General features: G+C 39.5%; 1 protein-coding gene across 7 annotated transcripts in view; it reads right to left on the bottom strand.

Moving 5' to 3' along the window:
- Positions 1-13,036, bottom strand: part of LOC131664988 (uncharacterized) — a 64,596-nt gene extending 51,560 nt beyond the window's left edge. For 6 of the 7 annotated variants that reach the window (XM_058936536.1, XM_058936533.1, XM_058936534.1 and 3 more), the window contains exon 1: positions 12,940-13,016. In XM_058936536.1, the coding sequence (XP_058792519.1) occupies positions 12,940-13,012 (73 nt within the window). In that variant the 5' untranslated portion in view covers positions 13,013-13,016. Of the gene's footprint in view, positions 1-12,939 lie in introns of all 7 variants that reach the window. The other variant, XM_058936537.1, reaches the window with a different exon arrangement.
- Positions 13,037-15,080: the final 2,044 nt, after the last annotated feature.

The following is a 15,080-nucleotide window of genomic DNA, read 5'->3' as shown; positions in this document are numbered from 1 at the left end:
ATTCACATTTTGTAGGTCAGTATTCACGCTGGCTTTGCCTTTCGTTGAAAATGAACATGAATGGCATTCAGCTGTCGAGAGCAAGTATTTCTTTGACATCTATTTCAGATTACTTGATTCAACGAACATTCAAATTATAGTCGAGAAACGTGGCTCGATGCCAATCAGAGCTATTGCAATATATTTTCTTCGACACAATGCATGATAAAAAGTCCATTTATCGTATTTATCGTCGCAAAGCCTCGGTTACAATTTGTTTGCCCATAAGCAAACTCAATACGAACTAATATCACAAATGAGGGGTCAAATGTGTCAGCGACACACATAGTTGACGTAGCAAATGAGCTCGAACGAAAAGTGGTATTTCAATAGAAACATTCAAATTAAAAGCTTTCTTATCCCTCGCTATATGTCCTTGTTTAATGACAATCCATTAGTCCTCGTGAATCATCTTCGCTCGCAGTTGACGAAAAAAAAAGACGGTAGACGAGCCTTTACTCTCGGGTTTCTCCGACTATCTACCTGTAATTAGGTAAAATTTGTAACTGAGGATTAAGCGTGTTTCTTTCGCCCACGTATAACTTTATTTCTCCATTAGCGCGTCTTCCTTTCTTTCCTCGTCTCTCATTGGTTGTCCTTCGCCACCTGTTGCCACAGAGTAGAAACTCTTTCGCTTCCGTAGCGCGGCTTCGTCGACGCCGCGCTGTCAAATACAATAATCTTACAGGAGAAATGATGGAGAGAAGTTTGCCTCGATTACGCTTTATATCTCGAGTTAAACTTGCCATTTACTAAAATGGAAGTTTTTTTTTAAAACTCCGCTCGAGTTTTACGCGATCCTAAAAAATACGAGAGATAGCGTATGGGAAGAGGAAAACTCGAAATTAAATTTAAAGCTGGTTGCGTGCCTGTGTCTGTACATGTGCCTTTTCTCTCTAGAGCTTGAGCGAATTGGCCTTTTGAATCGTACGATTTCCCGAGGATCAATAGAACAGAGAGAGAGAGAGAGAGAGAGAGAGAGAGAGACTGAGAAGCGAGCTGGCAACCGAAAATGAAAGCGCAAGACGCGTGGAGAAAGAGCAATAATGGTAGCTTTTGAAGCTCGGCCGTGCTCGAGTTTTCTTTTTTGTGGCGTTTTCGGGGCAGAAAGGGCGCTTGACGAGAGAACAATCGGACGCCTGACGAGGGTCTATTAACCGAGGAGAGGCGGAGAGGCAAAAAAACACAACACCCGTCCACTACGCATTTCGCTCTCTCATATATTGGCAATCTCGCTCGAGTGAAAACAATAGGCCGTCCTTGACTTCGGATACAATTAACCGAGTTCGTGCGTGCGGGCGATATTTCAACTGTCGTGTAATTCCATTGCGTCTCGCTCATTGGCGACAAACTTTCACTTTGTTTTTCAGATAAGATGAGAAAATGACTTGCCACGTGGTATGCAAATTGAATGAAAATAAGCGAGAAATTTCCGGATGTTGACAAATGTTTCACGAGGAGGAAAGAAAAAAACCATGAAGATGGATATAAAGTCGTTTTTTCAATTACTGACTCGAGTTTTTTAATGGATATAACGCGGCCACGAGTGAAACGAAGTGGCTGAAAGTTTTAATAGATATCAGGAGGAAAAATAAACTCATTCCCGATGGACGTAAACGCACAGGAGTTGTACTGCGAGACGACGTCTCGTGAACCAAGATCAAACATTGGAAATTAATTTTTAAAGTTTCTTCTCGAGGTAAACTTGAGCGAGGCAGTCGATACTACGCTACAATTCTATCTTTCTCTCTGCCTCTCTATCTATGATTATTTGTACGGAGATGACGCCTATAAGAGTTGCTGTTCGATTCGATATTTTTTCAGTTAAGTCTTTCAATACGTAAAATTTTTTGTTATTAATAAATACGGTTTGATCGTTAAACATTTATTTAGTGTTTACTAGGAAAAATGATAGACAACGCCGATGTATTATTAAAGAGCTTTATCTGAAACAAATATTGTATGATGATCGAATATTGAAATAATCACATCACATTCTGTTAAGCTTTTACTTAAAAGAAATATTTAACTAAATATATGTACAAATAATTGAGTTAAATGAGGGAAACATTCCAAATTTATTTTCAATGAATTTGTAATACGAATCCTTTATCGAATTTTGCAAAAGTGGATGCTCGTATAACGTCTGTTCGACATTTACTGTGTATTTTCATTTCCTTGGCAATAATAAAATCTCGCATTGGCATCAGACGCATCGACATGTCCAATTGTGCTACTGAATAAGCGAGGCGATTTAGTTGTTGAGAAGAATGAATAAATATGTTTAGACAAGTAAAAGTTTGATTGAATAATGCACGCTCGGATCAAAGTAGCACAATATCATTTCGCGTTCGCAAATCTGCGCGACATGTCGGAAGCCAAAGTCGGAGAAGCGCGCGCGATTGACGTCACGTTTTATATACGTGTGCAGTAGCGGCGGCGGCAGCAGTAGCGATCGATCGATATGTACAGTGTGCGAGAGAGAAGCAGCCTTCGAGAATAAAGCACGGGCGCGTGGAATGTATCCCAAAATCATAGAGACAACGAAGACGACATGCATGCACGTCGCTGGTATATTGTTTTCTTGTGGTCGCTTTTTAATGGTCCATGCGAGTGAGCACACGAGCATTGATTTTATGTGAGCGACGATGGAATTCGGAAGGACGAGAGAGAGAGAGAGAGAGAGAGAGAGAGAGAGAGAGAGAGAGAGAGAGAGAGAGAGAGAGTGCGTACGCACTTTTATGGTTTCGAGAACCGATAATCTCGTTTTTGTTTATGGATCCGCTTCTACTAACGAGCAGCCACTTTTATCGTGGTAATCGCTGCTCTCCATCTAAAGAGTGGCCTATGTTGATGGATTTTATACAATAATATTTGTTTGCAGAATTACTTGATGAATGTTCAACGAAGGTTATTTGCGTATGCACGTGAGCATATTATGACATTACGTTTATTCCTATTAATTTATTTACTCCGTTTACTCCGGTATGTGACATTTCCAACTAAAATTAAACTTCTCTGGCTTGATGCACGATCCGTATCCAGACCAAATGAAATGTCAGAGAAAATGTATTAGTTCGGTTGTAAATCTAGCAGCGAAATGTTATTTTATAGAATAGTGTGATGAAAACAAATTATCAATGTTCCTCAAACCATTCGTCGACTTAATAAAAATGAATAAGTCGTAAGAACAAAAAGTCTCTCGGAAGATATACTAAATCGTCTCGTTCCGAGTGTGTTAATGGACCAACTTTATCTAAATCAGAGTAGACGTTATATTTAGTCGTGTGATCTCGGGGGTCGACACGGCTCGACGAAGTAGCAGTCCCTCGAAATTCCGGGCATTTCTTCGGCGGAAACTTGGGCGATAAGGTCGCTTGAAAGCCCATCATCACACTCAAAGCCCATTATATTTTATCCTCCTATTCGGCGTTCCTTGATAGAATATCTCATCAAAAAGCAAAAAAATAAGCTACGAAATAAAACTGCTCTCTTTCTATCTCGATTCAATATACGCCAAGGTTGCTCTCTCGGGCCAAGTATCGAGAAATACGAGCAGCAAATATAAATCCCCTCTAATTAATTACAACTGCTCTTTCTCTTTTGCTTGGTCTGCGCACCTGGCGGCAAGAGTGAGAGACAAAGAGGCTCTTATCGAGTCGGACACGCGCGTGAGACTATATCGGGGCAAAACTGCTGTTCGACTGGCCGAACACAATGAAAGCATTATGTGCACTTTTCCACACTGTGCGTCGGCTGCCGGCACATCGAGCTATACTACTTGTTCTACTGCGCACCACCCTGTTTTCTCTCTCTTTCTTTCTCTCTCGCCAGTTGGAGTTTACGCGTATGGTCGCTTTTTCATATCTAGTTTTGCGCTAACTTGTTCGTTCGTGGCTGCTACACTTTTTCTACGGGAACGATGGGAGCGGAATTTTATTTGCGATTTTTCTTGTTTTTTTTGTCGAATCGCTTTTGCATGGGAACGTTTTCATGGAATTTTCGTTGAAAATAACAAAACTAATATCATTTGACATCGTCGTTCTTCCTACACTACTACATTTCTATACAATTCTAACGGTATATGTCCAATTTCCCATTAAAAAAATACTAGTATTTTTTGGTTAAAAATAAAACGAAGCATTTCGCACGCTTATACGATATTCTGCACGAAGCCTCGGTAACTTAAATAACAAAAATATTGAGAGAGTCAAACAATCGAGCTCCGCGTATCCGAAAGAATAAAGGATAAAACTGGACGAAACGTTGGAAACAGTTTTGAACACAGGGAGGCTGGTTTGGTATCAAGCGCACAGAGAGCGCACGTATGCCCGGTCGGAGTACTTGATGATAGCGCGCGCGATTTTTAAGGGTTAAGCTCAGTTTCAGCCGTGTAACGAGAACCCAGGCCACAAGCACACTCGACACCGCCAGCTCGCGCTCGTGCGCAACGCAAGAGCTCTCTTCGAGTACCTCTAGACTGCATCAATGCGCTGCCAGACAGCGGCTCCGTCATCGTGCGAATCGCAGCGCCGTCGTAGCTACGTCAGAGGAGAAAAGAGAACTAACGGCGTGTGAACAATGAATAAAATGCCGGAAAAATGTCGCGGACTCGTCGGATGCCAGCAGCGATTAATTAAGTTGCTAATTGTAATTACTGAGCAGAACTGGAGAGTTGCGCTAATTAATGAGGCTAGATCCCCTTCAAAGCTCAGAGAGCCGAGAGAGCGAGTTATACGCGCTGTATAGGATGTGTATCGTCGCCGCCACCAGTCACGCGCTCGCACGACGGAATGCTGTAATCTCAACGCGCTGCTTGATTACTGGCCTGGCCTGCGCCTGCTCGACTGCGATATTAGACGTCTGCTTGCCGTTGCTCTCGCTACTTTGACTTCAGTTCGACTTGCGCGTCGCGATCGACTAACTCGTTGTCGATTATCCAACATCGTTTGTCATGTTTCTTGCTATATCAATCTTTAAAAACGCTTTTCTTACACAGTCGACGGAGATGAAAAAGAACGCTGGAAATTAATTTTACAAATGAAAATATTATCCATACTTCGTATGATGGAGTAATCTAGTTTTCCAGTTGAAAGTTAATGAGCAATGCAAATATTTCAAAAGGATAAAACTTGAGGAAGTTCGCGCAGCTTCGATAATCTTGCGGTTTTAAATCCATTAGACTGGAATTCTCAAGCCAGTCAAGAGAGTTGAAAACTTTGTTTATACTGTTACTTTTATGAGATTGAAACTACATTCTTGTTTCTCTCGCCGAGAGGAATTTTCCAATAGCCACGTAAAAGTGATACCGCAGGCTGAAAACGTAATTTTAGCGTTCGACAACTGAGTTTGCAAAGTCCGACGCGTTAAAGCGTTGAAATACTATCAAAATGTTCTTCTACTCAGCAATAAAAGATTATTAGCGTTCATTTCCACAATGCATGACATTCAAGATTCGGTAAGTTCCGATAACAAACTATTCTTTGGGCCGTCGGATATTGAGGTCACCATTGGCGGGCCAGGAATTCGCGACACGTGGATAATCCGCGATGAGTTTCGGGGCAAGATCGTTACTCGACGACGTGGCATATTGATTTTGCCGGAGGCTAAAAGTTCCAGCGACGCCGACGAGGCTCAGTTTGCTCAAGTTAATTAATTGAATTTATCTCGGGATTGTGGTGCCAGGACAAACAGTTGATAAAAATGAGAGATCCACTCGCGAGTGTATTTATTCAGAGTTCCGAAAAATGCAAATACAGTGGAAACTTGTATAGAACACGCTCTAAATGCCGTCGACGTGTTTGTTTACGTGCTGTGGAATTTATCAAGCCTTTAAAGACAATTAGCATTTCAGACAAATATTCATTGTTGTTTTATTCTTCTTTTCCTCTTTTCCTTTCTTTTTTTTTTCTTTCAGCATTAGAGTAAGCTGCAGAGTGGTCGTTTTGTCATCGCGCGATGCCGAAAAAAAAAACAGAAAACAAATAAGCACAAGTGCTCTGCATTCAAACGAAACGTCGCATATTCAAAAGCTTCGGGGCATTAAGCAAAACACTTAGACGGGATTTATTGTAATCCAATGTCACAAATGCGCTTTTTACGTAATGTTCAAGATCTGCATCGATTGCCAAGCAACTGCATCGATATGCTCTCTTTCCCGTGTAACTAGCACCTCTTTTTTTGTACTTCGCTAAACACGAAATTCGCTTTACATTGCAAAACTTTCAATGTAAGCCACACCTCAATGCATCTCACTCTGATAAATCATATAAATGTATCCTGAACATGTTGATATCGTTGAACATTATGATTAATTAGTTTCAAGAGTGAATTCACGTATTTGTGTCTAAAAGTTTGTTTGAAATGAAGATAGGATTTTCTATAATAACTTTCTACATAGTTGCCAGTAAGCTTAAAATAATAATAAAACTTTTAATTTTATTGTTATTTGTTTTTCATGTACGAGGATTCACAAAATTGAATAAACAATGTTGATATGAGCACAATGTGAGAAATGTATGGCCGTAAAAATATGCAATCAAATAAAAGATTATGGGATGCCATGAAAGCGAAACACGAACATTATCGTTATTTTGTCGACAAATATCAGAAGGAAACATCGTCACATCGGGATAATCGAATTATCATACGAAAGCTCAGAGGGCCGATCAACACTCACGTAGCTTCCTCTTCCCAAGCCTCTAGAGAAAATTCCACGAATAGCCGAGAACTAATTGAATCAAATAACCAGCAGCGCATCACATAGCGTTTCCTCCTTAATCGGAAAATTCCGCCGCGTTCTCGTTGTTTATCATTTCTTTCGTCGAAAATAACGGAAAATCCGAATTTTTATCCCGTTTTTGATTCATTTTCCGAGCCCGATAAACGGAATATTCGATATGCGTTAAAGACGCTTTTCAGCTCTGAAGTTTTATTGACTGAACGGAATTGCGTTTCATTCGAAGTCACTTTTTCTATTGAATTTGTCGTTCTCCAATACGCCCGTCCCGTCATTGAAATTTTTACGCTCGCTCTTTTTTTCCAGAAATTGTTTATATTGGATTTTCCCATTTTTTTCTCCTGCGTCGACAAAGCAAAGGTAAATTGCTCGTTGTAACGTCATCTACTGAGCAGCAATAAACGTCACATCTATATTTCATTGTGAGGCGGCTCGTATTGTATAATCAACGTTTAGTTCATCAAAGCGAACCGAATCAAAGGGCCGAGCACCGCTGCCAGCGGTGTTGAGCAAAGCTGGCCGGCTGGCCTGTCCCGGAGCGCATCTACTTAAAGCCGGAAACTCACTGCAGAATCCCGTTGACCGGGCTTCGCTTTCAACTCGCTAGGCCTAACTACTCGGATAAAATGTAACGATTGTTCTTCTCTTTTCTGACAGCAGTTCAATGCTACGGTTGCTAGTGTGCGACTCGGATATTTTTAGACTGCCAAATTGTTTTTCGTAACTACCTCAATTTAAGTTAATGTGCGCGTCAATTAACTCTCCTATAAAACATGTTTAATTGCACCTCTGTTGTCTGTTGTACTGCTCTAATACGCGTACACGTAAATGTGACGTTATCTTACTCGGATTATTCATTTTTAATGCATATTACCTTAACGATTTGAACATAATGCGATGTTGCACTTAGTATTATATATGTTTTATAGCTAAACTGATAATCATCGGAAATGTGAAGGGACATCGGAGGCCACGAAAAATATAAACAATTTAATTGTTCATATGCATTTGTTTGTTATTACTAATAAAAAATATCATAATTTTATCGTGCTTTTACCGATATGGAAATTACCTAGATGATATCAAATTTATGACCCACTTTTCGTATACGCAACTTTGGTTCAAATTTAAAATGAAAAATATTTTAGGACACAGTGAAAATGTAGGGGATGGATGTAATTAGTAAAATAAAAGTCGTATAAAACAGTCTGTTGAAAGCACAGTGTAATCTCTGTGCAACACTACACCCTGCGCGTATTCCAATTCGCTCGTTTATTTACAGTGGATCGATATTTCAAAGTGTTTATTTATCATGGAAACTCAGTGCGTTTCATCAAAGGATTATGTTATTACCAAGTCAATAGCGTCCACAAATGGGAAACCTTCACACAGAATTGCTAACGTTGTTTCATTACATATTACATAACTATTTCTTTGATGAATTCTTTACTTGAGTTTTATTTGCAGTTAATTTTATTTTTAATACTTCGTAATAACAACTATATAGTACCGAGAAGAATTGTTGGTGCGTCCGCGGGAGGAATACAAAGAGCCAACTCTTCTATAAAGAATGCTTTTGTCGAAGATAATTATAATTTTTTTATACCTTCTCGCGTGTACCTTTCTTTTGCACCTCTCTCTTTCTTTGTCACAATATCTCCAAGATTTTTTGCTCACAGTCATTAAGCAAAAAACACGAAAACAAACAACAAACTTTTTAAATAACAAAAATAAAAAGATGCTCCAACTAACAAACAAGATTTTCTGACTGATTTTTTTACCAAGTTCATTTTTACCTTCATGTGCCAAAGATACTGAAGGAGGATCCCTAACTGCAGAATAACTCTTAAGTAAATCTATATTCATTTTTCTTAAAGTTTTTTCTTCCTAAAAGCTTATTAAAAGAATTTTAGAATTGAAAATTAGAGAGAGAGAGAGAGAGAGCGAGAGAGAGAGAGAGAGAGAGAGAGAGAGAGAGAGAGAGAGACAGAGAATCTTGCGTTGAGAAGTTTTCTTTCTTTTTGAAAAATTTGTGGATTAAAAAGATATTAACTTAAGCTGTGGATGTTTAAAAAGAGCTTAAGTGAGAAAAAATTTTCGTTTTGTTCAATTTTTTAATCCACAGATATCTTCAATCATTGATAAGAGTTTGAAAAATTTAACAGAGAGCATACTAAATTGGCAGTTTTAGTACTGTAGTTGAAAATCATGTAGATGGTCGATTATATTCCCATATGATTCACGCTAAATTCGAGCAAAGTTCTAGAGCCGATTATTTCTGCGCAGCGACGGAGCTATTGCTTTTAGTTCTAACAATTTTAATAGCCGATTTCCAACTCTTTTCCAGTATCGCCTTTATTCTGTGCTAAACTATTAACGCTGTCTTGCACGTGAACGTTTAATGAATTCTGTTTTCAAATTTTGGAACCGTTGTTATAGGGAACAGCGCTTTAATTATTTAGTACTCGAGTATCACAAGTTTGGTATAGCCAACTAGATGTTTGAAAATCGTTAAGCAATATTTCTGCTTTTATGATGTTTGACATCGACATTGTGAACGTCGAATTGACGACATTTCCTACAAAAAGCTTTTCACGAGTATGCCATCGGTGTTCATGAAATTCATGGAAGGTGTAACGCGTATATCGTATAATTTTAATGAACGCAAAGCTGTATTCAATATTCGCCGATGGAGAAAAATTTAATTACCATGTTAATTAAAAGAATTCAGCGTATTGTAGGAAAAAAAGATCGCATTCGTAATATCGAGTACAAAAATAGGTAAAAGTAAAATACCACTTAAAAATTTCAAGTAAATGAACTATATTTTCTAGCTGTTTAGAAAAAAATGTATCTCTCTGCTTCCAATAAATAAGTTTTCTCATACAAGCCGTATACTTTAGTAAAATAGTACAATCAGTACAATAGACTGGTAAGAAATTAAAAATAAAATATCGAAGATATATGAATGCAAGAAAATTATCTTGGTCGAAGGTGCATGTATTTTATCTAGGAGTAAGTTTGAACCTGAAGCAACGGCTATCAATTTCTAAAGTCTACGACGTGAATTTTCAGCGGAACTCCTGACAGTCGACTAATTAAATCTCAGCGAGTAACGTACGCGTAGCTGCTGGAATTAGACCAGCAGGCAAATTCTTATGCGCCATTCACTCTTGCTACTAGCTTCTGCTGTGCAGTGCTGCATCGATTCAAGCGCGACGTTGCGTTGAGCTTTGTAATTTCCTGTTTCGCTTTCATGAATGAGCTCTATTGTAAGTTTGATAATACGGCAAATCCACGCCAATTCTTCGAAAAATAATAGTAGAGAGAGGATAACGTCGTTGAAACTTTTCTACAAAGATAACTTTAATCCGACTGTGAAAAAAATTCTCCCAGGGCGAAAAAACTCGGGAGCTTTGTGTTTGTATGGTAGAATGCAAATTGAGGCAGACGTAGTGAATAAGGAAAATGTAGACTGGAATTTCGCAGGTCAAAGTGATAACGAGAATACACCAAGTAAATACAACTGACCATGGCCGCTACGGTCTGGGCTCAATTCTTTTTATGTTTGTTTACACCTGTCCGCTTTTCTCATCTGCATTCCAAATTGAAAGTGAGCGTGGTCTTTTCTGCGTAATAACTGCGAATGGTGCGAATTGAATTTCTTTTTTCTTTCTTTTGAGGGTCCAACATTTTATTGGATTCCGCAGCTAATCATCATCGTGACACATTAAAAATTTTCCTGTATTATGGTATTTTATTAATTTACGGAAGACTATTGACGTGGACACGCGTTGATCTTGGTATATACCTTACTGCTAGCGTTGGACGTTGAAAGTTGGCCGCGCGCCGATACAGCTTTATGGCCAATAATTTAACTGGCTCGTCGCAAAAGTACGTACTTCCATTTTCACCGATTTATTATTCAATGTAGCACGGCAACCTCAACGCACATCGAATTATTCGTAGAAATTTCTTTATATTCTTAAACAATAAAACACTATGTATTTGATAATTAATTGCCCTAGGTAGCGTTATAAGCTTTTGGATGAAAAACTAACGAGTCCGAAAAAAATGTGGTCTTCAAAAGAAATATAAAAAAACTCTTTCAAGCTGGTTGGCCCACTGGTCTCTAACCCTCGAGCGTAATGAATGAAGCCGAGTCCGCGAACACTTTTTACACGCGAAGTGTATTCTACAGATAATCCAGCTCCGGAAAAAATTTTTTGCCCTTTCTCTTACAAATGGGCTATCGTGTGTCTGATGATTCACCACGTTATTTGTCGAAACATTAGTCAACCTGAATAATTGATTTGATGACCATTAGGCGAGTCGACTCTCTTTACTCCGTCCTCCCCCGGGTAATGGTATTGCCCGGGCAAAAATGGAAGATGCTATCGTCATCTCTTTTTCATTCTTGCACCTATACCGCAGTGCTAAAAATTGTAATACAATGACGTGACAACAGAGATTGCAATTTCTCATCCACCTCATTCGATATTTTTTATTTGAAAATATTTAGTTCCTGGCAATATTTTGCCTCGAGTAATATATTAACGGGGGTAACTGAATGAATTTATGACCTACATAGAACCAGCACTACGCTGCGAAAAAAATAAACGTGCTTACTGTTATTACCCGGACAAACTCGGAATAGAAGCTTGAATTCTGGAAAAAGTTTTGAAACGAAAACAGCTTCTTTTCCGTTCTTTGAAATATCGTTTTTGGTAATGGAATTGTCGAACCATATAAGGGTTGATACAATAATGCAATCAATAGTGAATTTAGCGTTGACCTACATAACTAAAAATCAATAGAGCTTGTCAAAACTTACGGAAAAATTGCTGAATAAGCACATTCCAGTTGAGTCGCTCGAGTGAAGCCCCACTCGACCAACATAACATTAAAGTAATTATGCGAAGTGCACTTGTATTAATTGCCAACGAAAACAACGAGTTAAATGGTCTTGGGAAAGTGGACTAGTGAATAAATAATGAAATGAGCAAAACAATCAGATAGCACTGTCAGTCGATTGTCCGAAATTCAGGTGTAAATTCGAATAGCACAAGGTTATCGGTTTATTAGCTCGCTAACTTGACATAATACCCCACTGTTACGCAAGAGACCCGCCAATTAAGCTATCCAACGGGTAACGTCTTTGCAAGAACGTCAAATTCAATTTCATATTCCGTCGACGTGTACTTGTATGCGTGTGCGCGCGCGCGCGCGCGCGAGAAAGTTGCAAAGTGATGAGGCGGTTTTTTCGGCAATCCATCATTTTAATTTAAAATATCAGTCGGACATATAAACTGTTTCGAAGAATCTATCATTGTTAAATAACTTGGCTAAATCAGTTTGAAGCGATAAGCGCAGAAATAATAAATAGAAATTCGCGCTGTTTGCGCGGAAAATGGCGAGTGGATAAATGAAAATCGAAAGACAGAGCGACCATTCCTCTTCGTTCACACGAATGACGGCAGCGGCGGATTCGACACTTTTATCGGTAGTGATCTTTTATTTTTCAACGTCGCACCGATGGAATTATACATCATGAGAGGGAGAGGGAGAAAGAGAGATAAAGAACTCGATTGCAAATACCAGCAGAGAGCTGGACTCTATTATCGGTCGCTCGGCACGTTGATCTCCATCACTGACATTTTTTATTTCTTCGCTCTCCATTCCATTCGTTTTAAAAATCGCCGACGGTGATATAATTGAATTCTCGTGAAAACGCAAGAACGTCGAGTTGAATAGCAACCAAGAGCGCTCTCAGTTTGTGTACTCATTCAAATGTCTGAGACGTGAAAAGCAAGCCAAGGGGCTACTATATAAGTTGGCTTTTATCTATGAAATTCAAAGCAAGTTGCGTCCAAAACTCGCGGCGCAAAATTCATATACGCAAGCTTGCGAGGAGCCCGCGCTAAAAGCGCACCAAGTTTTGCATCCGCTCGCGAAATATATTTGTGTATGTGTGCGTATGTGCGCGCGCGCGTGTGTAGGAAAAATAACGGTCGTCGTCAAGTTTTATTCAAAAACACTAATCATAGGTAGAAACAGCCAGGTACAAGTATGTCAAGTGTGAAAAAAGGGAAAACTGGTGGTGGACTGCGAATGTAGGTGTGTGAGTGAACAAAGTCGAAGAGGGAGAGAGTGGTACTCACGTTTGTGTAGCGCGTTTTGGTGTTGCGGCAGGACTGTCATTGTCGGCGAGCTGCGGGAGCCTCTCTCTCTCATTCCCGTCGCCGAGGGAGAGAGATGGATATAGACGAGTCGGCGGTGCGCTCGCGCCGAGCAGCCAACCATAGCCAGCGCGCGCCTCGCGCAGACTCCGACGGACTGAGAGCAACAGCGCCACTGTGCACGCTCCTTAGCATCTCGCAAGCACATGTGCTCTTTTGCTCTAGCCCCGACCCTCCAACCCGTTTTATCCTGAATCCACTATCTCGAGCGCGATGTGGGTCATCCCGCTCGCTCTTGCTTCTGCTGCCACTGGCACGATGTCATCGCGTTTTGCTCGATTTTTACCAATCGTACTACCTTGCATTTGCTTTTTCACTTAATTTTTCGTTTGTTTCTGTCTTCTAATGTCGCTCGAGAGCTTTTACTGAATTATTGGACTGTTACTTGCTCACGTAGATTTGGAATGTTTGTGGGAAAATATCGCGCTATCGTCTTTCGCATACGAGTTTTCAAGCTCCAGTCCTAAATGCGATTATGAATTTTTGTTTACCGGCAGTGGAAAATACGCGAATATATGATTTCGAGGGAAATTTCGTTACATTGTTTGTATACCAAATGCACACTGTCAGTGCAAGCGCATAATCATAATTGCTGTGAATCAATGAATATTTTTTAATAAAGAAGCATTGATTTGCTAGTCGAACGATCAATATTATTCAGAATATCTCGACTTTTACTCTTTGCATTGCGTGAACTTTAATCAGAAAGTAAAAAATAGCGTAGCCGTACCTACTGCAGTAATGGAAAATGCTCTTTTCAACTATTGACTGGTCCAACTGAAAAGTCCGCTCAGACGTAGAAAAGAAAAAACAAAGACGAAACAAAGGTAGTGTTCCATGACTAAATGTCCGTAAAAAGAGTGAACGCAGAACCCACTGCGTATCGTAAAAGATTAATTGGAAAGGTTGTACTTGCAGTCGCCTAGTTTTGATTTATTGTCAGTGAACGAAATTCTGACTGTAATGAAATTCCGCTCAATCAATCCAATTAGGAGCCTTATCAAGATTGATGAAAAGCATCGAAGTGTAAGTTGCCTCGTTACTCTCCTTTCCGCTCCCCTTCTGTTTGTGACCTCTTACACCTCTTGCTCGGTACTGCAATAAATATAGAAAAAGTGTATCTTGGGCGAGAAACTCTTGGAAAATTACGCATGAAAGTTAGAAGGAGGGACAAGAAAAAGTTTATTAGCAAGATTGATGCTGAGCCAAAGAGAAGCAAATCAATATTTTTTCCTCATTTCTATGTGTTCCTTCGATTCGGTTTCCATCGCTGTACCTCGTAATGAGCTCAGAAACAAGATGCTAATAGAACGATCTTGATATTGGAGAAAATCTGAAGTATGCAGTCAAATGATTTGATTGTCGAGCGTTTCTGTATATTCTTATGCTCCTGTGTATATTCCTGGCTATTATGAGACGTTTACTAGCGGATAAAACGAAAAACAAAAAAGAAAAAGAAAAAAGCCGATATCTGGTAAATAATAACCGAGTCCCATTTTCTCTCGGGCGTTGCTGCTGAAAAACGCACGCTGAAGTTTAGAAATATACACGCGGTTAAAGTCGACTCTTAAAAACCACTATTAAATATTTTGCAAATCTAGATTAAAAATATTTGTTTTGCCCACTAATAAGTTAGTAGATTCGTGCGGAAACTAAAAGCGGCTTAGAGGCTAGCTTTACTGGCTAATTGTGGCTCAACGTGGATAGAGGCTGAGCGAGCGGGAGAGAAAAAGGAAATTAAGAACACCCGCTTCATCAAGTATTTGTCAGCAGGAAAAATAGCAGGTAGCTTAATGAATTGTGGCGCATAATTAGTTGTGACTCGCAATCGCATAAACTTAATTAATATTGTTGCCACCAGCTGCGTCGTATTGATCATTTCCGAAACTTGTATTCAACAATCCAAGCTGGCCATTCAATCCAAGTATCTTTATCCATCAAAATATTTTTTCTATTTCCCAAGCAACGGATAGTTGTTAGTTGGACCTGCATATACGCGAATGCCTCAAAGCACCATTTATTTTTTTTAAAAGTAATGTCAGTTCGCTGGAAAGGAAATATCA

This window comes from Phymastichus coffea, unplaced genomic scaffold, assembly GCF_024137745.1.
Source record: "Phymastichus coffea isolate CEN01 unplaced genomic scaffold, Cenicafe_Pcof_1.1 PCOF00047, whole genome shotgun sequence".
Taxonomy (NCBI): Eukaryota; Metazoa; Arthropoda; class Insecta; order Hymenoptera; family Eulophidae; genus Phymastichus; species Phymastichus coffea.
Note: the sequence above shows the minus strand (reverse complement) of the source record. Positions and strands in the feature narration are given on the sequence as shown.